General features: G+C 36.8%; 2 protein-coding genes across 4 annotated transcripts; one reads left to right on the top strand and one right to left on the bottom strand.

The window, feature by feature from the left end:
• Nucleotides 1-2971: 2971 nt before the first annotated feature.
• Nucleotides 2972-11598, bottom strand: idh3g (isocitrate dehydrogenase (NAD(+)) 3 non-catalytic subunit gamma). Of its 3 annotated transcripts, none has more exons than XR_001632372.1 (14): nucleotides 11463-11598; nucleotides 10991-11038; nucleotides 10805-10816; nucleotides 10584-10681; nucleotides 10382-10497; nucleotides 10232-10292; nucleotides 8895-9027; nucleotides 6249-6382; nucleotides 6041-6143; nucleotides 5793-5939; nucleotides 4938-5032; nucleotides 4677-4737; nucleotides 4108-4311; nucleotides 2972-4008 (listed from the first exon to the last, which is right to left on the bottom strand). XR_001632372.1 is itself a non-coding variant. In XM_016466557.1 (14 exons), exons 1-13 carry the CDS (start codon nucleotides 11526-11528, stop codon nucleotides 4210-4212), a joined length of 1176 nt encoding a protein of 391 aa, XP_016322043.1. In that variant the 5' UTR covers nucleotides 11529-11598; the 3' UTR covers nucleotides 2972-4010; nucleotides 4182-4209. The 3 variants fall into 3 exon arrangements, 1 of the variants encoding a protein (XP_016322043.1); XR_001632373.1 differs by having other exon boundaries at nucleotides 4135-4311; XM_016466557.1 differs by having other exon boundaries at nucleotides 2972-4010; nucleotides 4182-4311.
• A 309-nt stretch (nucleotides 11599-11907) lies between these two features.
• Nucleotides 11908-19096, top strand: fam3a (FAM3 metabolism regulating signaling molecule A). Its single transcript, XM_016466559.1, has 10 exons — nucleotides 11908-12166; nucleotides 12526-12581; nucleotides 12677-12784; nucleotides 16271-16294; nucleotides 16393-16516; nucleotides 16832-16890; nucleotides 16976-17026; nucleotides 17104-17188; nucleotides 17334-17460; nucleotides 18862-19096. The coding sequence occupies exons 2-10, from the start codon at nucleotides 12569-12571 to the stop codon at nucleotides 18958-18960; spliced, it is 690 nt and encodes a 229-aa protein (XP_016322045.1). The 5' UTR covers nucleotides 11908-12166; nucleotides 12526-12568; the 3' UTR covers nucleotides 18961-19096.
• Nucleotides 19097-23471: the final 4375 nt, after the last annotated feature.

Here is a 23471-nt window from a genome sequence, read left to right as displayed (position 1 = left end):
AGAAATAAGTGATCGTTTTCATTTTGTTATATTAAATGGAAAAGCATGGTAAATTAATAGAGTTGAGAGGATGCTCAAAGGTCGCAGAAAATAAAGGTACTGTAATTCAGGATGTCATAATAGAATAAGTGTCTAATAAGTAACTCCTATTTCCTAATCACATTGGGGATGCATTTTGGAAACAAGAGGCACCCTGAACAGAAGTTGTTTGAAAGTACTGAACCTCAGACCTCTAACATATTTCCATGTAGCTCCCATGACATTCACTGACTGCCAATATTTTGAGTTATACTAGCTTGACCGGAATATAACCTTTGAGTAAAAAAAACATGTGGAAAAAGTTCATGAACCCTTTAAAATTATCTGGATTGGAACTGATATGCGACATATTTTCATAAGATTTCCAATAACAATGCACATTTAAACAGTCACGGAATAGGTGGTTGATTGATCAGCCCTGCCATATGTAAAATTTTGTATAATTCTGAAGGATCACAGAAGAAGATTTACTGAAACATCCTCTCTTCAGATGCAGTTGGCATCCTGCAATTATCCGTGGAAGAACAGAACAAAGATTTTATGAAACTGAACCCTAGAGGGGAAGATATAGATCAGCAGACATTTCTTGCTCATAACATCTTTGTTCATGAATCTCCATCTGTGTACTTGTGAATCTGACAAGTACACAGCAATATCCAATATGATTCACCGCCTCAAGACCTGGACGGCTTACAGTCATGAAGAGATCAATGAATTCCAAGTTGTATCAGGACATTCTGAAGCAAAATACGTGGCCGTCTGTGTGTTATCCAAAAAAACATTTCTCAAGCAGTGAGGTCATGACCACGATTAAAAAACGTCCACATATTAGAATGGAAATTCAAACACACTGTTCAAGTAAGACAATGCAGGAATGGGTCAAATGTAATTTATTTTGCTATATATCGACCAACTGACTTCCTGCTTATTACAAGACTCCCCAACAAATAAATAAATTCATGGACATGAAATAACTCAACAACATTGACTGTAAGGTTGAATTCAGCACATGCAGTTCAGTACATCCAAGACTTTTCTGCATCACATTTATCAGTCTCTGTGTTCTGATACTGACAGCTTTTTACAAGACTTCTCACTCCCATTGACTCTCATTGGAAACATTTGATGCACAAAGCTAAAAGATATTTAATCACAACATTATAGAGTCCTTGGCATGTCTGTTAGTTCATAGACTTGCATAATCTACTACAAATAACATTCCACATATTTTCCCCAGCTGCTGTATTTTGTTAGCGATTACAAAGAACGGCAGTGGGAAATTGCTATTTCTTCTGACTCATGTTATTGGAAATTATATTTCCATTTAGAAGTCCTAATATTATTTTTTTATATAAGATTTGAGTCTGTCCCTTGGGGTTTCCACTCAGAACAGCGTGCTATTTTTTCCACACAGAGGTCCAGCTGTAAACAATCAAAAAAGAAATTGATGTCAGTGAAATTGTCAACTTGTCATATTATTTAAAACAAACTGCATGTGGTTTTATGGCTGAGAATCAATTTGAACAGACTTCATTGGTTAGGCACAAAGACACATTTATATGTGATTTGTTGCCCTCTGGTGCCCAGAATCACACTTGATACATCAATCCTTTAGGCAGTAGTTGGCCTGCAAGTAACAATGTCTGCAGGTAAACGGTATTCTCCAAAGTTTTTTCTTGGTTCAGAATTATACAAAACATTCGGCAATGGCCCCCAAAAAGGGATAATCCTTCAACTGGAGTGTTGATGTTTTCTTGTCACCAGTGTTCACTTGGACCCTGTTTGCTTGGACTGTATTAAGTGTACTGCCAAATCTCCTGCTCCCGAAAATCCCAACACTACACATTTTGAATACATCCCTTATCAAACACATAGATTCAACTCTAGCTCAGTGATAGAGGACTCCAAGATTTAAATTAGGCATCTAAGATGTGGGAAACTAAACAAATGTGCATTATGGGGGATTATTAAAGGGTTAGTTTGCCCAATAAAGAAAATTCTTTCATTAATTACTCACCCTCATGTTGTTCCAAACCTGAAAGACCTTCGTTCATCTTCAGAACACAAATTAAGATATTTTTGATGAAACCCAAGAGCTTTCTGACCCTGCATAGACAGCAATGCAACTGACACATTCAAAACCCAGAAAGGTAGTAAAGACATTGTTAAAATAGTCCATGTGACATCAGTGGTTCAACCTTAATTTTATTAAGCTATGAGAATACCTTCATCATCTGTATATTCTGGTTTGAACAAGTAAGGCTGGGCAAAAAAATTGCATTCTGTCAAATCTTCAGACATTTTTACGAAAACTGTTGCATCTTCCTCTGCTTGTAAACAAAGCACAGCGCATCCGGGTTCTGTCAGAACGCCATGCGTTGTGGTACTGTCGTGAACGCACATCGAAGACTTACACGGAAGAGAAGAAATTGTTGAATCAAGTAATTGTTTTAGTTTTCTATGTGCAGTTTTTTTTTGTACCTTCATAACATTACAGTTAAACCACTGATGTCACATGGACTATTTTAACGATGTCCTTACTACCTTTCTTGACCTTGAATGTAGTTGCATTGCTGTCTATGCAGGGTCAGAAAGCTCTCGGATTTCATCAAAAATGTCTTAATTTGTGTTCCGAAGATGAACGAGTCTTATGGGTTTGGAACGACACGAGGGTGAGAAATTAATGACAGAATTTTCATTTTTGAGTGAACTATCCCTTTAAGATTATTTTATAATTTGATCAAATCAAAGAACATTTTAGTGCCCATCTCTTATTTCTACCAGAATGGAAATGTATCTGCTGTGACTTATTTTGTGAATTTTCATTTTTGAGTGAACTAACCCTTTAAGGCACATCCATTGTTCCACTTTTAATTTGCTGGTGATCATACCAGCTCAAGCTGACAAAACAATAAACAAGACATTTTAAAGAGGAAAACCATTTTATTATGTCTGTGGATTACCAGTGAGCCATTATGGATTTGTGCAACAGTCCAAATTTTAACTCTTTACAGTGGTGACTTTCAACCAGTGAAGTTCTAGACCTGGAAAAGTCACGTACATTGTTAAAATCAAACAATTATATTCATATATTGTTTATACAGTTTTCTATTTATGCCAAGCTTTGATATTTTTTTCAGAAAATTAAAAATTTAATAAAACTGAATACTGTTGTGGACAATGGGAGCCTTTGAGCCAAAAGGTTGAGAACCACTGCTTTACAGTATTCTAAATATACTAATCTAAAAACTGCATTTCATGGTGGAAAATGTAGATGTTTAATTCAAAAGCTGACAGTATGCCAGATGCAGACTTATCACATACTGAACAGGAACATAAAGGTCCAAACTAAATGATGCAACATTAGACCACCATTAAGTATTAAGTATTAATCATAAATAATACCCCAGCATAAAGTCCAAAGAAAAATACCATCTCATGGACATCCAGAATATGAAGTCCATTTAAACACCCAACAGTTTAAGGCAGTTAAAAAAAGTAAAATGCTGTAGTTTATACAAGTATAATATAATTATGTAAATGGACAGTTGGGAGGTTTGTATAGGGTCATTAAAGTAAACTAAAAAGGTATAAAACCAAAATGAATATGTTGTGTTTGAGGATAACACGGTAAGAATGGATAAAATGTGGAATGCAACTGAGCAGCAGCAACACAAATCCAATGCAAGACCCTCATCATAAATACTGTATTAGCATAGCATTAAAACAATATAACCTTTCAGATACAATATGATAAATCTAAAAACTCTGCAGTTCCCGTGGAAAGACCACTAAGCCCAAGAAACACCACAATCACAGTGCTGAAGTATGTTGTATTTCATGTAACACCATCTTCACCCCTGCTGATCCCCATAAAAGCTGCTGGATTCAAGAATAAATCTCGTCTCCAGTGAAAGCAACGTTATTGAGACATAAAATTAAGTGCAGATGTCCTTAAGAAGCTGATGTCTGAAAGTAAAATGGAGAGAGGAAAAGATAATGGTGAATGTCAGAACTACATCAAAACATCACAGACAGAACAAAGAACGTTAAAACATTAACAGCTACCAAACAGGAAATGGAATTATCAATAACTCAGGCTTGTGGCTCCTGGCAATGGCAAAAAAGATAATGTGCTCAGTAACAGTGGTGGAGTGGTGCTGACTCGGTTTAGATCTCAGTGGTGAGGGGACCGCCGCTCTGGATGATCCTCATGATAGACTGAACCACTTCTGAGGTAGTGCCCTGACCCCCAATGTCAACGGTGTGCAACTGCAACAGAAAACATTACAACATGCTTAGACATGACAGAACATCAACTGAGCAACAAGCATGTGGACTCTTCTGAAAATTATTTGATTCGGATTGTTAAAACTGTAAAAGTACTACTCTGGAACTAAGAACCTAACACGGAATATGAGTAATATTCTTAAAGGAACAAAAAGTAAAAAGTTTGTTCAATTAAAAACAATTAATCAAAAATCTGACATCAAGAGTCTAACTGGTAACCTTGATGAACAGGTATTCACAACCGACAAAATTCTTATTTGTTAAAGCCAGCTATGATCTAAAACCTGCTTTACAAAAAGTGCTAGACCAACCCTAAAATGTGGACAGGTAGGTTAAGTGTGACTGACCCTGGTCTCGTTCATGGTGGTGAGAATCGCACCGCGGATCATGTTGGCATAGTCATGAAGTCTGAAGAGGAAGAGAAGAAGCCACTACTAAAAAAAATCATATCCTAAGCAATGTACTACAGTAATACTATAGAAAGTGGTTTGTACAACAGGGAAATTCTGGCTGTTCATTAAGTTAGAGATGTAAGAGCTGACAAACAACCAGAAAGGCAAAATTAGCATCATAAGAGTTGACACACAAGCTTCTCCTTTACCACTTACTTGAGATGATCTAACATGAGGCAGCTGGCAAGCAGCATGGCAGTGGGGTTGGCAATGTTCCTGTTGGCAATACTCTTTCCTGTATTCCTGGTGGCCTGTTATAACAAATTTAATATCACTCAAATGTCATTTGAAATTTACATTTCAATTTCAGTGACACAAAAATGTATCTTATAACACAAGCACATCATAAACTTTGGATTGTGAATATTAATCAGCCCAGATGAAGTAATGTTCACCAAGTAGTTAAACTACTGAAATGTGCACTGCTGTTTAAAGGTTTGGGGCTGATAAGTTTTTTATTTTTTATTTTTTTATGTTCTTTTGAAAAAAGTCTCTTTTGTTCACCAAGGTTGCATTTATTTGATCAAAACATAATAAGAGCAGATATATTGTGAACTATTTGAACTTAAAATAAAATCATTTTGTAAAACATTTAATTCCTGCGATGGCAAAGCTGAATTTCTCCAGTGTCACACAATCCTTCAGAAATCATTCTAATGTTATGATTTGGTGGTTTAAGATATATTTCATATTGTTATCAAAGTATATATGAAAACAGTTGTGCTGCTTAATATTTTTTTATGGGAACAATGATCCAGTTTTTTTAATGAACAGAAAGACCAAAGAACAGCATTCTTTTATAACATCATAAATGGCTTAACTGTCACTACTGATCAATTTAATGCTAAATACAATTAATGAAAAAAACATTTTTTTACTGACCCCAATTTTTTTTAACAGTTGTGTAGTACACTAGCTAATAAGACTATAAGAATTATTATGAGGGGATGTTTTCTAACTTCAGCAAGTGAGGATTGTGCTAATTGCCTCCGTCTTTTCCTTCAGACCAACCGTTTCAAACACAGCGTAGTCTCGCCCGTAGTTGGCACCAGGCACCAGACCGGGTCCACCCACCAGCCCCGCACACACATTGCTGACCACATTCCCATAGAGGTTAGGCATCACCATGACATCAAACTGGTGGGGCTTGGAAACAAGCTGAAAGAAAGGACATAACAACAGTAAATACAGTAATGAGCTTTTTGTGCTTTCTCATAACACATCAAAACTGTTTGATTATTTGTGCATGAGTAATTCACCTGCATGGTGGTGTTGTCTACAATCATACTATCAAACTCAATGTCTGGGTATCCAGAGGCCACCTCCTTGCAGCACTGCAAGAACAGCCCATCCCCCAGTTTCCTGTTAGGAGAAGAGAGTGAAAACACATTATGAGACCAGTGACATTCTCTGCTGTGATACAACTGTGATTTAATAGTACAGATGACAAGCGGTAGACTAACTAACATGATGTTAGCCTTGTGGACAGCCGTGACCCTGCGGCGACCTTTATCTCGGGCCAGTCTGAAGGCATAGTCAGCAATGCGGAGGGAGTTGTTCCGTGTGATGATTTTTAGAGACTCCACAACTCCCGATACACTCTGAAACACAGGAAATTATTATTTATTCTAAGGTATAGACCAAAAAAAAAGGATATACACTGGATTGGATTTTTCACATGAATGGAGGACATAGAAAGTATCATACATAGAGATATATGAACAACTAATGAAATTGATGTAATTTAGAACAATCTACAGTATATATATTAATTATATAAAATATATATAGGGCTGGGCGATTTGGCAAAAAGCATTTGACCGATTCTCGATTTTTTACAATTTTTAACTAGTCAACTTGAAAATGTAACTACAACTTGATTCAAGTAACTTTTTCTTTATTAACCCTCTAGTTAAAGAAACTTCTATTCCAAGTGCACCACACCACCACCCATGAAGTTGTCAACATGATATAAATGTTAAACAAATCACAAATATCTTTGCAGAAAAGATGAATGAACTACATATTGTACAACGTGTCCTATGCATATTATATGTTCAAAAGTCAAGGTAATTCAAATCCAAAATGACTTAAAGGCATAACACAAGTAGACTATTATTAACTATAAATGGTCTGTAAAAACAACAGCAGCTTTTAGCCTGTCACAATGATGCAAACATGAAATATCAGACATACAGTAGTTTTTTTATTCGCTTGCGCTGCTTTTCCATTGTCTTTTTCTATGTAAACATGGATGCATTTGACTTGCGCTCGCGTCTCATGCATGAAACGGCAGTCTAAATACAGTTAAAAAGAAGTTCACTCCCATCTTCTTGCATGTTTTTCCTATTCCACTGTCCACGTCGCATCTTTATCAACACAAAAGCACATTGTGTCAGCAGTGAACACACACACACCGTGAACACATACACCCGGAGCAGTGGGCAGCCATTTTTGGCGCTGTACATTCACTCTCCCCACCTACATTGCCTGCCGGTACGAGACTCAAACCCAAAACCTTTGGGTTACGAGTCCGACTCTCTAACCATTAGGCCACGACTTCCCCCCCCAGTTGAATCTTCGAACGCCATGCAGTATCGAAAGGTCGGGACAGCTGATTTGAAAAAAACTGGCGCTTCACGATCTCACCTGATGCATAAAAGGATTATTCAGTCACTTTGAGGGCTGTCAGTAGGACATTTAATCATGTTTATAACTGGGGTCTCAGAGACCCCGAACACAACATAAGGGTATAACAGCTCACCCAAAATATTTTTTTTTCCAGCTACACACGTCAATTATTAATTATGATCACATGTTTGTGTATTTTATATTATTGATCGATATGTGAATCCATTGACCAAGCTATACGTGACACGAGTTGTGGTCTCATTTGCACAAATTAATTTAAATGAGATTATATCAGATTAGATATTGTATTGATCCCAGATTGATTCCACTCTTGAATGTCACAGACTTCCGAAGCTTTAAAGGGGTCATATGATTTTTTTTACTTTAAACCGCATAAACATTTCATTACACCAAATACACAAAATAATGTTCTTTTTAGCAGCATCATATGACCCCTTTAAGGTCACATGCTTTTTCAAACCATCCTCTGCTCCGCAATGATTTGTCAGAAGTGGTGGAGAAAACAAGTCCGACCACCAGATGCACACTGTGTTAAAACCTTCGAGCAAAGAACCGTTTTTCGGCACAATTTCATGAAAGCCTCAAACGCTTCAGAAAGCCTCGGTTTCCCATCACTACATTCTGTGAATGGTGCCTCGCGTTATGAGCGTGTCACACGTGAGTGGTTAATCACGTGCGCCGACATGCGGTTGGATCGTTCTTTTCTCTTTACTGTTATCATTGGCATATTGTCAAAGTGTCTAATTCTGACGTTTGGTAATATTTCTATTTAAAATCGCGATTCCTCGATTTCTAAAAAAATAAAATCATGGCAAAACATTAAATTAAAATTAATCGGAAAAATTGCCCAGCCAATTGCCCTTAATGACAAAAAATATTTTATATATTTTATTATTCTTCCATGATAAACAAATATTCAAAAAGATTAACATGTTTTATTATACACGATTTAACAGCTTGGGGTCAGTCAAGGTTTTTTTCCCTTATTCAGCAAGGATGCATTCAATTGATCAAAAGTGACAGTAAAGACATTAATTTATATTACAAAATATTTCTATTTTAAATTTAACCTGTTCTTTTGAACTTTCTATTCAAAGAATTCCAAAAATTATCACAGTTTCCATAAAAATTTAGGCAGCCGTTTTTTGTTTCAGCATATCGATAATAATAAGAAAAGTTTCTTGAGCAGCAAATCAGCATATAAAAATCATTTCTGAAAGATCATTTACACTGAAAACTGGAGTAATGGCTGCTGAAAATTCAGTTACACCATCAAAAGAACCTGACCCCAAACCTTTAAACAATAGTGTATTTTTTGTATGTCTAATAGAATAATACATTTTATTATCTTCATTGACAAATTCACACATGCATGTCAACACCCTGTATATTAGGGAAAATGTGCGAGAAATAGGCAAAGCTGTGTGAAAGTCTGTCGAGTAGGTGCAGAAAAATACTGACCTCATGCTCCAGACTGCTGTACTCGCCCTCTGTATTTTCTCTAATGATGATGATGTCGATGTTTTTGTGGCGTGTCTGAACTCCAGGAAGTGACTGGCAGTGCATCATATTGGCATACAGATCCAGACTCGTGCTGAGAGAGAGAGAGAGAGTGTGACAGCTGTGCTGAGAGTGAACGGAGGTGAATTGGTCTAGACACACTGTCAAGGGCAGGAGGCCAAATCTGAAGCTCTCTGGCATCACTCATCAAACTCAAACTGAGGAGCCCAACAACTTTGTACAACTTTCATATACAGCAGCATAAACATCTGATGGAGCTGGTATAAACAGATTCATTGTGTACAGTCATGGCCAAAAGTTTTGACAGTGACATAAATTTTGTGTTTTGCAAAGTTTGCTGCTTAAGCTGTTGTGGTGTTCGTTCACATTGTTTCTAGATTATTGTGTAGAGTGATCAGATGCATTTTAAATAATTGCTAAAAGCTTAATTGGCCAAAAAAACAATTTTAAACAAAAAATAATAAAAATTCCGTTTGTAGATCCTGACACAAAATGACCAGCTAACATTAATTGACTAATCATATCAGCTGCACATGTGAAAGTGTGAATGAGTACTAGTCAGGTAAAATCCTTCTGATTGTTTGGGACATCTGGAAAATCGATTGTTCGGAGAAGAAAAGGTGAACGCTACCATGAGTCCTGTGTGAGAAGCTATGCAAACAGCTGTCATTATCGCGAACGATTATAGGGAAGAAGCGCTTCCAATCATTGTGTTCTTGTTAGCAATGGTTACCTTCAAAAAACACGTGCAGCCATCATCGCTTTGCGTCAAAATGGCCTTACATGCAAGGAAATTGCTACAAAGAAAGCATGATGGAGCACCATGTCACAAAGCAAGAGTTATAAAGAAGTGGCTCGAAGATCATTACATTGAAATTTTGGATCTGTGGCCAGGCAACTCCCCGAATCTCAATCCTATAGAGAACCTGTGGTCAGTCCTCAAGGTGAGTGGACAAGCAGAAGCCCACAAATTGTGATAAACTCCGAGAACTAATAAGGCAAGAATGGATCGCCATCAGTCAGGATTTGGCCCAGAAGCTAATATCCAGCATGCCAGAGCAGAGGTTATGAAGAACAAGGGTCAACACTGTAAATAACTTTTGCCAATAAAAGCCTGTAAAACTTCTGATATGCTTATCATTGTTTTTCAGTATACCATAGAAACATGTGGAAAAATAATCTACAAATACTGAAGCAGCAAACTTTGCAAAACACAAAATTTATGTCACTGCCAAAACTTTTGGCCATGACTGTAATCATTTGTCTTTCAGGCTTACCGTAGAAGATTGTTCCGTGACTTGTGGTTAGGGGGCATTGTGTGGTTAGTCTCAACGTTACCTGGAAAAAAAAAAGAGATGAAAATGAAAACTAGTTTTGTTATCTATCTAACAAAAATAGCTTGTCAATTACTATCTGGATGTACAGACCCTTAAGAGCAACTCCATTGCGGCGAATGGCCATAATGGCATTATTGATGTCGTCCTCACTGGTTGATGCAGAATTTACATGCACCACCTCAAAGTCCACAGGAACACAGCTGAACCTATGATTCAACAGGAAAATCTTAATGTGGCAATACATTATTATCAGCCACGATTTATATTTGTGTAAATTATTGATTTGACAAACCTGAAGAGCTCTCGCACATGGTTAAGCAGTTCTGGTCCAATCCCATCTCCAGGAATCAATGTTACAGTATGCCGGCCTCCATACTTGGCAGGAGGAGGCTGCAAATAAACATAATGAGTAAACATTCAGTGGGCGTATTACATGTGCATGATAATCGTGGAAATAACTGAGGTAAATGACAACATGCTTTTATGTTTACTTTTATGTTACTCCATACTTACTATGATTCGTCCCTTCAAGACAGACGAGGGTCAGATGTGAAGAAACAAAAAAAATTACAGTTAGTGATAAGAGAATTAGGAACCACAATTCATTCCTTAAGCTCACGTTTTCTTCTAAAAAATAGTGCAATAAGATAGATAGATAGATAGATAGTATCAGCTGCCAGGTAAAGACAGCAAACCTACTGCATATGTAGGTTTTCCTCTTTGACTGTTGACTGCTGCGCCAAAGACCTACAAAAAGAGACCCATGAAGCATTACATGTTAGAGCACGGCTGTGTTTCAAAACCTAGTGCGCTGCCTACTTAGACAGCAACATCTGATGACTACAATGCCAAAAATGTTGTCTACGTTAGCTGCTCACTACGTTTTAAACACTGCCAATCGCTGAAAGCATCCTGAAACATCTTGTCAGTCAGTCGTATTTGCATTGATTAAACGTCGCACTATAATTTGAAATATAAATGAACAAATACGTAAGTGAATTGTTTGAGCTCAAATGCAAGTATAATGCGGACTAACACTATGCTGTTTAGCCAGCTCTGACCTTGTCTTACTGAAATGTCACGCTAATTTGCAGCGCTGATTAACAACCTCGTATTATTAGTTGCATTTACACATTTTCTCTGGTCATATTGTGTAAATAAAATGCCTTGCCTTTGCTGTATTTCCAAACTGCATTCCCAAGATTGGTTTTAAAGCTTTAGTAAGAGTGGCCATCATGATAGTTGTATGCTTGTGCGTTATATTCCGGACTAAACACCGACCGCTGGAGAAAGGTTCCGGGCTACGTTCTTTCAAATAAGCCTTTTAAATTACTTTAAAGATTATATTAATTACTTTGCCACTGACAAATTTACACTCATACAGATTTGTTATTGTACGTTTAAATACGTTGTTCTGATATAATGTCTCAAAGCTACATTATTAAAGAATGTCTGGTACTACACCCCTACTTTCTGTTTATATAAATAACACTATTTTGCATGGATCATGCGTAATTTGCATTTAAGCTAAATAAACATTTGGAGCATAAGAGATAATGTTTGCATATTGGGTGGGTGCGCACAAGAAACACATGTTCATAATTTGCAACCCAAACCGGAAGAGCGTCATCGGGATTTGTGTATTGGCAACAGATGAACGCTTCTGGAGGACACCGAACAAGGATATTTCGTTATTACAGAGTTGTGTGCTCGTTAAATGTTCGTTGTATTTGTTGCCGACTAATTCAGTCGACACTGTTTTTAAGATGAACGTGCTGCGTTGAACGCGAGTAAATTAGTCGTGACAGAGTCAAAGCACAAGGGAGAATCTGTTTCACAAACCTGCTGCACAGGGTCACTGGCTGCAGATTTCAGGTTCGACGGTATTTTTAATTTGAAATACATGTGTGTAACGTGTGTTTGGATTCCATGATTGCCATCCGATTTTTAAATAGTTGTTTGAGCAGCCTACAGTATGAATCTGGTGTCTAGGTATCAATTCCAGGGAGGTTTGCTTTCCAATTGATTAACAGGTCTGATGTCATATAAGTAAAATATTTGGCAGAAATGGGCATCAAATTGCTCAAAAGTATGTATGAACTTGGTTTGAGCTGCATTTCCTGAATGACCAGCTGCTCAATCTAGTTTTTAATAGTTTCCCTCTCGGGTTTAACTTGGAAACTTGTGCTCTGTTGCTGTTTTATAAACTTAATGTTCTCACTTACTCCAAACAGAATCTTATCACACTTGCTGACCAGATTTTGACATCTGTTTACCATGAGGTTTGCAGGTCTGTGCATTTCCATGCTTCTCATGTACTGGTGAAGTTTCCTGAATTCCTGAAAATGGCATTCAAACATTATTTCCTTCCTCTGTATTCCCCAGTGGCACTCCGTGCTGTTGCTTTGGTTCTTCTGTTGGGCTTTACCTGGCTTCTAGCAAGTTCTATTCTAGGAGGGGATGGGAACTCCTTGATACGAATGCTGTTTAGTGGTAAGGATGTTACATGTATTAGTGGATGTATTGGTGGTTGACTGCTATAGGTTTTTCATGGCCGATGCCAATGCTATTATCTTAGTGAGTGTATGTATACACACACACCAGTGTTATTTTAGTATCATTCAGATGCTATTAAAGTTTTTAATAACCTAATAGTTTAGATACTTTTAGATTTTCCATTTTCCTTTTAATTCAAATTAAAGTTTCAGTAATTCACTTGTGTGTCCAGTATTTTGTAATATGTAATTGCTGTGACAAGTCCCGGTTAGTCTTAACGCAGTACATGTAGCAAGTTGTTGTTTTTTTAAACGAGTAGATCGTATAGAAACAGTGTGCTTCACTAGAGCAGATGACAAATTTCGATCATGCGACACTAAACAGTGCTGTGAGATCCTGTGTGAAGTGCTTGAATTCAGCGAAGAACACAAATAACTCTGTTTACAGCCAGATGATACAGCGCTGACAAACAGGAGAAACACTGCGCAACGATACAGTTAGAAGGCTTTTTAATCTACAAATCGCCATCATTTACCATAGATTTACTGTAGAACCACTAACTGCACCACAGTATTGTGTCGAATTTTATTATATTATTAATGTAGACATGTATTAAATGTATTGAAGGAGGAGTAATGGAATATAATTACAGTATTGTTTTGTGATTAATGGCGTTTATGCATTTATACTAAATACTATTTTTCATACAGATACCTAGAAGCCATATTACATTTTTACCATGGTATGGAGGTGCTATATTTGTGGTTTTAACTGTGATTATCATGATCTAAATGTATGCTACTATGGAAGACCAATGGTTAAAAAAACACCTCACATTTTTACCGATATAACTGGTTTCAGATATAACTGAACATAAATCTACATCTGCATTCTAACTCAAGCTACTATCAAATGTGTATTTCTAAGAGGATGTTATGTTATTAATATTATCAGGCAACACAATCCTGTTTCTTGATTTGAAACAATATTACTCATTAGAACATGCATGTTACAAACCCCTTTAAGTCAAGAGGAAATAAGGGGTGCAACATCAAAACACTGAACATGTACTGGAAAACAACCACACACAACCCGTTCTGAATTCAGCAAAGTGTCTTGTTTATTACAGTGACAAAATGGAACAAAATATGAACCCCGAATATTATTTACATAAATTAACAAATTATATACACTTTATAACCAAGCAAAAAGGTTCACAAAAGAACGGGGAAAAGAGAAGAACGAGACCGTGCCAAAACAAAAAAAGAAATAAAACATAACCAATCTTACTAAAAACAAAACAGAGAACTTCTAATCTAACTCAGCCATCAATATTCAAAAACAAACCCCTAAATTAAATAGAAAGAAAAATCTTCAGCGTCAAAGACGCCCTAAATAAACTACTCTTACTACCAACCAAACATACAATAAGGTGGCACGTGTCACTAAACTAGTGTTCTATACACAATTGAAAACTCAATGTGGCACATGTATATCACGTGATATCTTACCTGTTCTTTTTCTCTTTCCCCGTTTAGTAATATTGGTTTGACAACCAGGTGGTGAAAACCCCAAAGAGAAGAAAGATCGAATGAGCCATTATTCACTAAGTTATCAAAGAACACAGACTTTACCATGAGCAGTATCCAAACATCAAGATCGTACAGGGCAAACAAACAAACAAGCACGCAAGTGCTATCACAACAGGTCGACAGAATGAGTGCTCTAGCGTGCAAGAGAACTGCCTCTTCCCGCACAGGTGCAGTCTTTATAATCAAATAGCGCACCCTCGTTGGTGAAGCCGCGCGTTGTCGTCACTAAGCATCTTGATGACTGACAGAGAATTAGACCACTCAGGTACCCACGTCGCCCTGCTGAAAACGAAAGTAAAAACAGAGAAAAGGGGGAGGGAAAAGCAAACACCGTACCCAAAACACATCATAATTAACATGGGATGTAACAATGCAGTACTAAGAATTTTTTTTTTTTCTATTAAGATACTTATTTTGTTAAGGAAAAATGACTGGAAAAGTGTAAAGAATTCAAAAACGAAGTGTTTTCATGTTTCCGACCATAAAGAATAGTTTAAAACCACAATTAATCGTCTGGTTTTTACAACTTTCACATTGTAGCAAAAATCTGCCTTTAAACTTGAAAGAAATTAAAATTTGATCTTTATCGTGATAATTATTGATATCGACTGATATGAAAAAAAAATATTGTGATCATTTTTTGTCCATATCGCCCAGCCCTTATACACATATATAATATAACACGACATTCTAATTTATTGAGATGCACCTGTACACACACACACACACACACACACACACGTGTATGTATATATTATTTCAGGTTTAGTTATTTGGGTACATGAAGCTAAGCTAAATTAATATGAGAAATGCTGCTAGCTGAAACAAAGTTATTTTATTTCAGTTAACTTTTAAAATATATTAAAACAGAAAACAGTTATTTTAAATTGTAATATTTTACAAAATTACTGTTTTACTTTCTTTTTGATTTGATAAATGCAGCCTTGCATTTTTTTCCAAAATATTACAAAATCATGATGATTCCAAACGTTTGACCGGTAGGTAATTCCAAACGTATGTATGTATGTATGGTATGTATGTGTGTGTGTGTGTGTGTGTGTGTGTGAGACAGAAATTATGTCAGCCAAAGAGAAAAAAAAAATGATTGTAAATGACAGAAATTATATCAGCCAAAGAGAAAAAAAAATGCCAAATATCAACCATGGTGATAATATCATGGTCGACCACAAGATTATGTAATCAGTCTCAGTGGCTAATGCTGAGTTCACTGCACGATTTTAGCCCGATTTTTCAATCGCCGACAAATGCCCGAAATCGGAGGCAAATCGGTGCTTGTTCACGCGAGTGACAATCACGCAGTGTGAATTATCAAAGACGCAATCTGAGGGAATCGCCCGCAAAATATGCAGAACACCCAATCCCTGTTCCCTGCATCTCCCTCCTGCATAATCTGTTTTTACTTTTTCTCCTTGTAGCTGAAAATCAGCTCACAGACCATTTGCGGGCTATATACTGCAGTGATTTGCTGCCACCTGCTGGCGGTTTTAATTTCAAATTTCGGCTTTTTCTTACTTTTCTTTTATTTTTTTCATGTTTTAAATCAGCAAAATATTGTCTAATTATCGTTATCGATAAAATCCCATAAAATATCGAGATATAATTTTTTGTCAATATCGCACACCCCTACTTCTCGCGTGTGTTTTGTTGTGAAACGTAGTTTCCAGACAGAGTTGTTGGTGATTCTCCCTATTGTAAAGTCATGCAGTGTGTAACCTCCTGTCGCCGATCCATCGTGCAGTGTGAACACAGCAGCGACTGACTGTTACCAGATAGTCGTGCAGTGTGAAAACCATGGTGACCCGACGACTTTGAAAATCGTGCAGTGTGAACTCTGCATAAATGGTCATTCACAAAGTTTTGTCGTTCATAGGTGGACAAGAAGAGCCCACTCCAGGTAAAATGACTTTTTACATTAAAACATGCATTTATACATTTTTACAAGAAACATTTAAGCAGTCTAATCGTGCAATGCAATAACCTGCTCTCCTGCAGAACCACGACCACGCAAGTACAAATGTGGCCTGTCTGCACCGTGTCCCCCCAAACATCTCGCGTTCCGGCTGACCTCTGGTGCTGCCAATGTCATTGGCCCCAAAATCTGTCTGGAGGATAAAATGCAAGTGGCCTTTTCGCTGCTGCTTAGTCGCTGTTGGTCTCTTTAATTAGCTTGCATGAGCTCCTTCCCTATTTCTTGTTGTGTCTCTACTGGTATTCATCATATCATCTTTGTTTTTCTCATGGCCCTCACTACCAGACTCATAATCTTTTTGGGGAATGTGATGCAAGTAGGCGATTGTTTCTCTTTCCATGCCTATCTTTTGTTCATATTCATAATCCATTTTCTGACCCTTCCTTAAGTTCTACCATAGAATTAAATGTCTAAAATGGTGTTTTGAGATGCTGTTTCACTTCTGTTTTTGTGGTCTTACAGTCTTGTCAGCAGTGCTAAAAACAATGTTGGCAGAGGGCTCAATATTGCCTTAGTAAATGGTAACTATCTCATTCTTTTATGCTGCTATATTTTTGCATGTGTTGTATATGCATTGTTGATGACAATTCAATTTCCATTTCTCAGGGGTTAATGGAGATGTTTTGGAAATAAAAGCATTTGATATGTGGGCAGGAGGTAAGTTGACCTTTCGGGTGATGTATCACTTTGGTTATGTCGCTGTTTTCTCAGAGTGTTCTCTCTCTCCGCCACAGATGTTTCAGAGCTGCTGAAGTTTCTTCGTCCTCTCCATGAAGGAACGCTAGTATTTGTTGCTTCTTTTGATGACCCGGCCACCAAGTAAGAGTCTATTTATTTCTGCAACCTACTTTTAAACCCAGATTACCGTTGTTGTGTTTTTTAATCACTCCTAAATCGAGAGCATATCAGGGGCTCTTTTCCTCCATTGTTTCTTGGATTTACTTATGGTTAAACCCTTCCACAGGTTAAATGATGAGGCTCGACGGCTGTTTGAGGAGCTGGGGAGCACAGCAGCAAAAGAACTGAGCTTCAGGGATAGCTGGGTGTTTGTTGGAGCCAAAGGAATAGAAAATAAGAGCCCATTTGAACAGGTAGGATTTATGGGAAGAAATATGCAAATTTTTATATGCAAGCTCAGGTCAATTTTAAAAAACCCCTGTTGTGAAACTTAAGTTTCTTACATTGTCTAGTGTTTTTAATATGATTAAAGACAAACTATGTGCTAATTCAACAGTCAACACTTTTGCTCCCAAAGAATGTCTCAGAAGTGTGTTTCAAAGCGTAACAAACAGCGTATCGACTCGTAAGAATAATGGTAGTCCAAGGCACTCGAATCTTATTCAAAAAAATTTAAAAAGCCTTTATTTCATCATGGCTATAAGTTTTTAAGAACAGGTGACAAGTGCACACCTACGCGTTGCGGCTATTTTGCCTTCGTCAGGGTGTGAGTAACAAACTTAGCATATCAAGGGAACATGGTTTGTGTAACATTAGCAACACATTATTAGCTGTTTGGTAACATAGTCAAGCCAAAGGTAAGATACATAAAATGCATTGGCTCTCTGATACATTGCCTTGTAAATGACCCTGTATAATTCTTAAGAATCCGTTTCTGTTTCAAACATTGCTGAATTAATCCAATATTGACAAATGCCATTGTGTAATGTTTACTACTTCAGTTAACTGAGTGAAAGTGGAGCAGGTAGTCCGAGCTGGTGTGTTTGAGTGGAGGTGGAGACTTATTTGCATATTCATGAATCCATGTATAATCAGATAAAAGTGTTGAGGTAAATTTAAGCCATTTTAAGGCAAGATGAAGATATTTTCATGGGAAATGTGTTTAAATATGTCATTTTGATTATCAAAGATTAGTTTTATTGGATAAACTTAACTACTCACACTGAGCTTTATAACATCAGAACCTTTCTGTCTGAATATGGTTTTACCTTCCAACCTCCACCTGAAATCATCATGACCGTCATGAAATAGACCAAACTGCCCCTTTCTCTGTGATTGAACCTAAACCCCAATCAAAGCCATTTGCTAAAAATACATTGGAAAAAAAAAATTAGTCTCTTCCCTGTAATTTTCTGAATGTTTTACGTTCATTTAAGCTTGGTTTTGAAACTTGGCACTGCTTACTGGCGTGTTTTGCTCTTGTATAATAAATAGCTTCTAATATTTCTCATTTGCGAGTCGCTTTGGATTAAACCGTCTTGCTAAATGTTTTAATCAATTAATTGCTGTGTTTCTTTAAAGCAAAAATTGCAGATAAAAAGCCTTGCAGTGTCTCACTTCATTCTAGCTCATGTACAATTAATATTCAGCCAATTTTAGAAACTTTTAGTGCAAATAGAGCTGTTCATTGATGTCTGAATGAGCAACAGTAAAAAGTGAGGGCAGAGTTTAGCTATCTGTGCATTTTAAAGGGTTAATAATTTACAATTTTAGATTCTTAAAGCAGCTCTAGACTTTTTTCCTCTTTCTTTCAGCGGATGAAAAACAGTAAAAGCAGTAATAAATATGAAGGCTGGCCCGAGTCTCTGGAGATGGATGGCTGCATTCCTCTGCGCGCTCCTTTAGAAACTTAAGGCCTCATGGGTGCTTTGAACTACGAACACTTCTAACATGAGGATCAAGGAGCACTACGTACAAGTACAACTCAGCTGCCTAAAGATTTTACTCATTGGATGGTTTGAAGTGGATTTTCCTTGTAGAGCCGTCTGCTTCTTTTCAAGGCGAAGAAACAAATTGAATTGAAAATATAACTGGAAGTTGTCTGGTCCGGTGGAATTAGAATTGTTGTGATTGACAAAAGAAGAATTGTTTTTATGAAGAAAAAAATACAGGCACATTAAATATTTGTTAACAATATTTAAATAGTATGTTTAGAAAGGAGATATATATATACACACACACACACACACACACACACATATATATATATATATATATATATATATATATATATATACAGTTTAAAATGTGTTACGTTGATGCTGTATAAAAATCTGTGCCTAGCGGTTGTTCTGAAGGATGCCATTAATATGCATTTACGTTCAAAGACAGATTATTATATACACATTAAAGAATGTCCAGAGAGTCCATTAAAAATAGTCACCTATTTCTAATCCATGCTTGTAATAATATCAGTTTTGTAAGACTCATCTCCATTAAGTTGCACCAATGTTCTTCCATGTGTAGTTTTTGTTCTTTGTAAAATGATGCACTGATGAAATGCACTGCATAGACTGGGAATCAACCCAAACATAAAGGTTATTCATGTAGTTTTATTTAGGACAGCCTTTTTTAGGAGGATTAGGTTTGCCTTATCTCATAATAAACTCTCACAGATGTTTATCCCCTGGTGTTTGAGCAGCGTATCGGTTGGCTGTTTGAAACGCCCTATTTTTGCAGTCTAGAAACGCAATGGGGTTTTGGCGAATTTTACAGTTTGTTCCCAAGGAAGTGACTTGTGGCTGCTTCTTTTGCATACTTGTCACTTTTCAGTTCACATGCACACAGTAAACCCATTTACAGAAGCTCGTGATCACGTGTGTTGTCGGCGAATTAAAATCACCCAAACAAGCACCATGGACAGCGGCATTACAGTTCTTATACTCTAGAGGGCAGCAAAGGAAGAATTTGAAATGGACCCTAAAATGGCAGTTTGTGTACGATTATAAAAGTATTTGTAGACTTAATTTGTGACCCTGGACCACAAAACCAGTCTTAAGTCGCTGGGGTATATTTGTAGCAATAGCCAACAATACATTGTATGGGTCAACATTTTCGATTTAAATTTGTTTTTGGCCAAAAATCATTAGGATATTAAGCAAAGATCATGTTCCATGAAGATATTTTTTGAATTTCCTATCGTACATATATCAAAACTTCATTTTTGATTAGTAATATGCATTGTTAAGAACTTAATTTGGACAATTTAAAGGCGATTTTCTCAATATTTTTATTTTTTTGCACCCTCAGATTCCAGATTTTCAAATAGTTGTATCTCGGCCAAATATTGTCCTATCCTAACAAACCATACATCAATGGAAAGGTTATTTATTTAGCTTTCAGATGATGCAGATGATTTTCAGAACAATTGACCCTTATGACTGGTTTTGTGGTCTAGGGTCACATTTAATTAATTTTCTTTTTCTATACTTTTAATACGGTTTTTAATGTATGGTACTATGTACTAACTAGTACCTATTTTATGTATGTAGTTTATTTGTTTTTATATACTAAGTAATCCAATAGTGATTAGAAGGCTATGTTTTTCAATATATACTATAGTATATCACATACACTTCAGCTTTGGGTTCAATATTAGCACGCATAACCGTGATAAATATGTGTTCAGATTAGTCTTATTCCATTCCCAGTATTGCTCATTTATTAGAAACTTTCTCAACAGTCTATTCAATTGTTACTGTTGGTAAATTGCAAATGATGTCACAGAATTTTATGGGGATCTGTGGTTCACATATTAACTATACCAGGGGTGCCCAAACTCGGTCCTGGAGGGCCGGTGTCCTGAAGAGTTTAGCTCCAACCCCAATTAAACACACCTGAACCAGCTAATCAAGCTCTTACTAGGCATACTAGAAACTTAAAGGCAGGTGTGTTGAGGCAAGTTGGAGCTAAACTCTGCAGGAGTTAAACTCGAGCTAAACTCGCTGCCCTCCAGGACCGAGTTTGGGCAGCCCTGAACTATACACTTCAGACTATGAATTTACAGGCTTAAAAGTACTTTTATTCGATTTATTTTTTTATCTATTTATCAAAAAAAAGTTATTAGTAAAGCTCCATAATCAATGCATTAACATGAGTACATTTCAGTCCTCAAAGTATTGTTTTGCCATATAGTACTGCTATATTATCATATTGAAATATTGGGCTGTGTATTAGCTTAGCTGGCTAATTAGTTAGCATAAGTACATGAATAAGAAGAAAACATTTTCTGCTTTAGTTATATAATGTGTGTTGATTTATACATCACGCATCTTACATTAAATGATGTATTTTCATAATTAAGGCCACATGGATTGTCAAGTGATATTGTAGGATCGGAATACGAATAGAAAAAACAAAACAAAAAGTAAAGTCAGACATGTCCTTTATCCTAACAAGTAACAACCCTATTAAAATGTAAATGAATTATATCAGAATGCCCAAATCTCATTGTTTAATATCAGACATTTGCTGGGACAATGCGCGACCTCGCGTGGTCAGACAGAGGCGGCGGCGCGCATAGTTGGAGCACGCGGTGCGAGCGAGCGCGCGCGCGTCTCTGTCTTTAACCGAAAAAAGAAACGATTGTGCTCGATTGAACGACCACGAACGCCGCAGCGACGGACGCTGCTCTGTAAATGATGTCAAATAAACCTATGTGAATACGTAGCCGTTACATTCACCGGCGGAAAGGTGTGCTGATAATCTCGCGGAAAGGAAGAGCAATATGTTTTTTTTAACAGATGATGTGTCCAGGCGGATTTGCGGGGTTTAACGACGCCGCTCAACAAGAGAAGCAAACGCTCTTCCAAGAAAAGGAGTAAACACCGGCAACCTTACACGACAAATCACGCTCATATCCAACGCGATGCTGACGAACTGTTGAGTCTGTGACATAAATTGGAGAAAGCGAGACCTTTTGACAAGCTGCTTCAGTTTTAATAACGACAGAGGATGCAGCACACCGGTGAGTAACGTTACCATTGACTTGTGCTAAATAATCATTAGCTCTTGATATTCAGAGGACTTGTCTTTATAAATATAAATTGTTAAATAAAAGCGCATCTTTAGGTTGCTGTATATGTCTCTCAGACATACAGGAATCCAAGGCAAACATAGCTTAGATGATAACACAACACGGTGGTGCTGAAATAGATATTGGCAGTGGACGAGACAAGCAATATTATTACCGCTTGAACGGTAAAATGAAGGTGTTTTAATCTTTTCTTAGTCTGCTTTTTACTTCTGATTCCGATGAGGTTTCTGCTCTTGTTATTGTCTTTTATATTCTTCATCCGTCTTGCTAACCGAGTCAATGTAAATGAAGACTGAATGTGCACAAAATAATGATCTTTAAAAAAGCATCATATGACCCCTTTAAGTACTGCTGGTGCGTGTTTTGCGTCTGCTTTGCGTCTCTCCGTCAGATAACCCCATGTGCGCGATGCACCATTTACAGGTATTTCCCTAAACTGCCACACAGCTCATATATTTTTCTGCCAAGGGGTGAGAACGTAATGATTATGAAAACTATTATTTATTTTTTATAATATTTATTTTATTTCAGTTTACGAAATTGTTTTTTCATCAATCGTTTTCGTCTTAGTTTACGAAAATAACCTTGGTGCTCTGTATGTTGTTGTGTTAGGTTTAGAAAGACTTTTAATTTACAGCTGTTATTATTGTGAATAATAACACAACCTCCCTTTCCTAGAAATATCTATTTAATAGACTGTGATTCAGGAATGAGTATAGATGTGATTGGTTAAAATTAAATCAATTGTGACAGCAAATTATCCAGCCTACTTCCATCAGTGCTTAAAGCAAGTGCACAGATCCGCAATGTCAAATTATACATTTGATGAATTTTGCCTTGAGGATCAGAAGGAAACACAGAAGCTGGGGGGGGGACATGAATGCATTTAACCTGCAGTTACAGATGCATAAATAATATTTTGTTATTTTAAACATAAAACATTGAATACTGATATTTAAAATGATTTTTAAAACGGAAAGATACTTTAAATGTGAAATTAAAACCACCTGTAGGTGGCAGCATGTCACTGTTAATAAGTGATTAATTGCGATTGAACCGAATCATTTAAACGGGTGATTCATTCAGGAACGAAATGCCGTCATGTTGCACAGAGACGCAAAACAGCGCTGTGGCTGTGTTTGGAATTTTTTTTGTTGGCAAAATAAAGCAAAAACAGGCAATATAGTGTCTAAAACGTAAGTCTCATAATATTACCTTTTTGTTTATTGAACTGTTGAATAAAATCACATTTGTAGTCATGCTGATTTTAGAGGTGAAAACTGGCACTCCTCGTGTGGTATTGACTAACTTTCTTTCTGTGGTATTTTT

This window comes from Sinocyclocheilus anshuiensis, unplaced genomic scaffold, assembly GCF_001515605.1.
Source record: "Sinocyclocheilus anshuiensis isolate Anshui unplaced genomic scaffold, SAMN03320099.WGS_v1.1 scaffold364, whole genome shotgun sequence".
In the NCBI taxonomy this organism is placed as follows: Eukaryota; Metazoa; Chordata; class Actinopteri; order Cypriniformes; family Cyprinidae; genus Sinocyclocheilus; species Sinocyclocheilus anshuiensis.
This window is presented reverse-complemented; position numbering and strand designations above follow the sequence as displayed.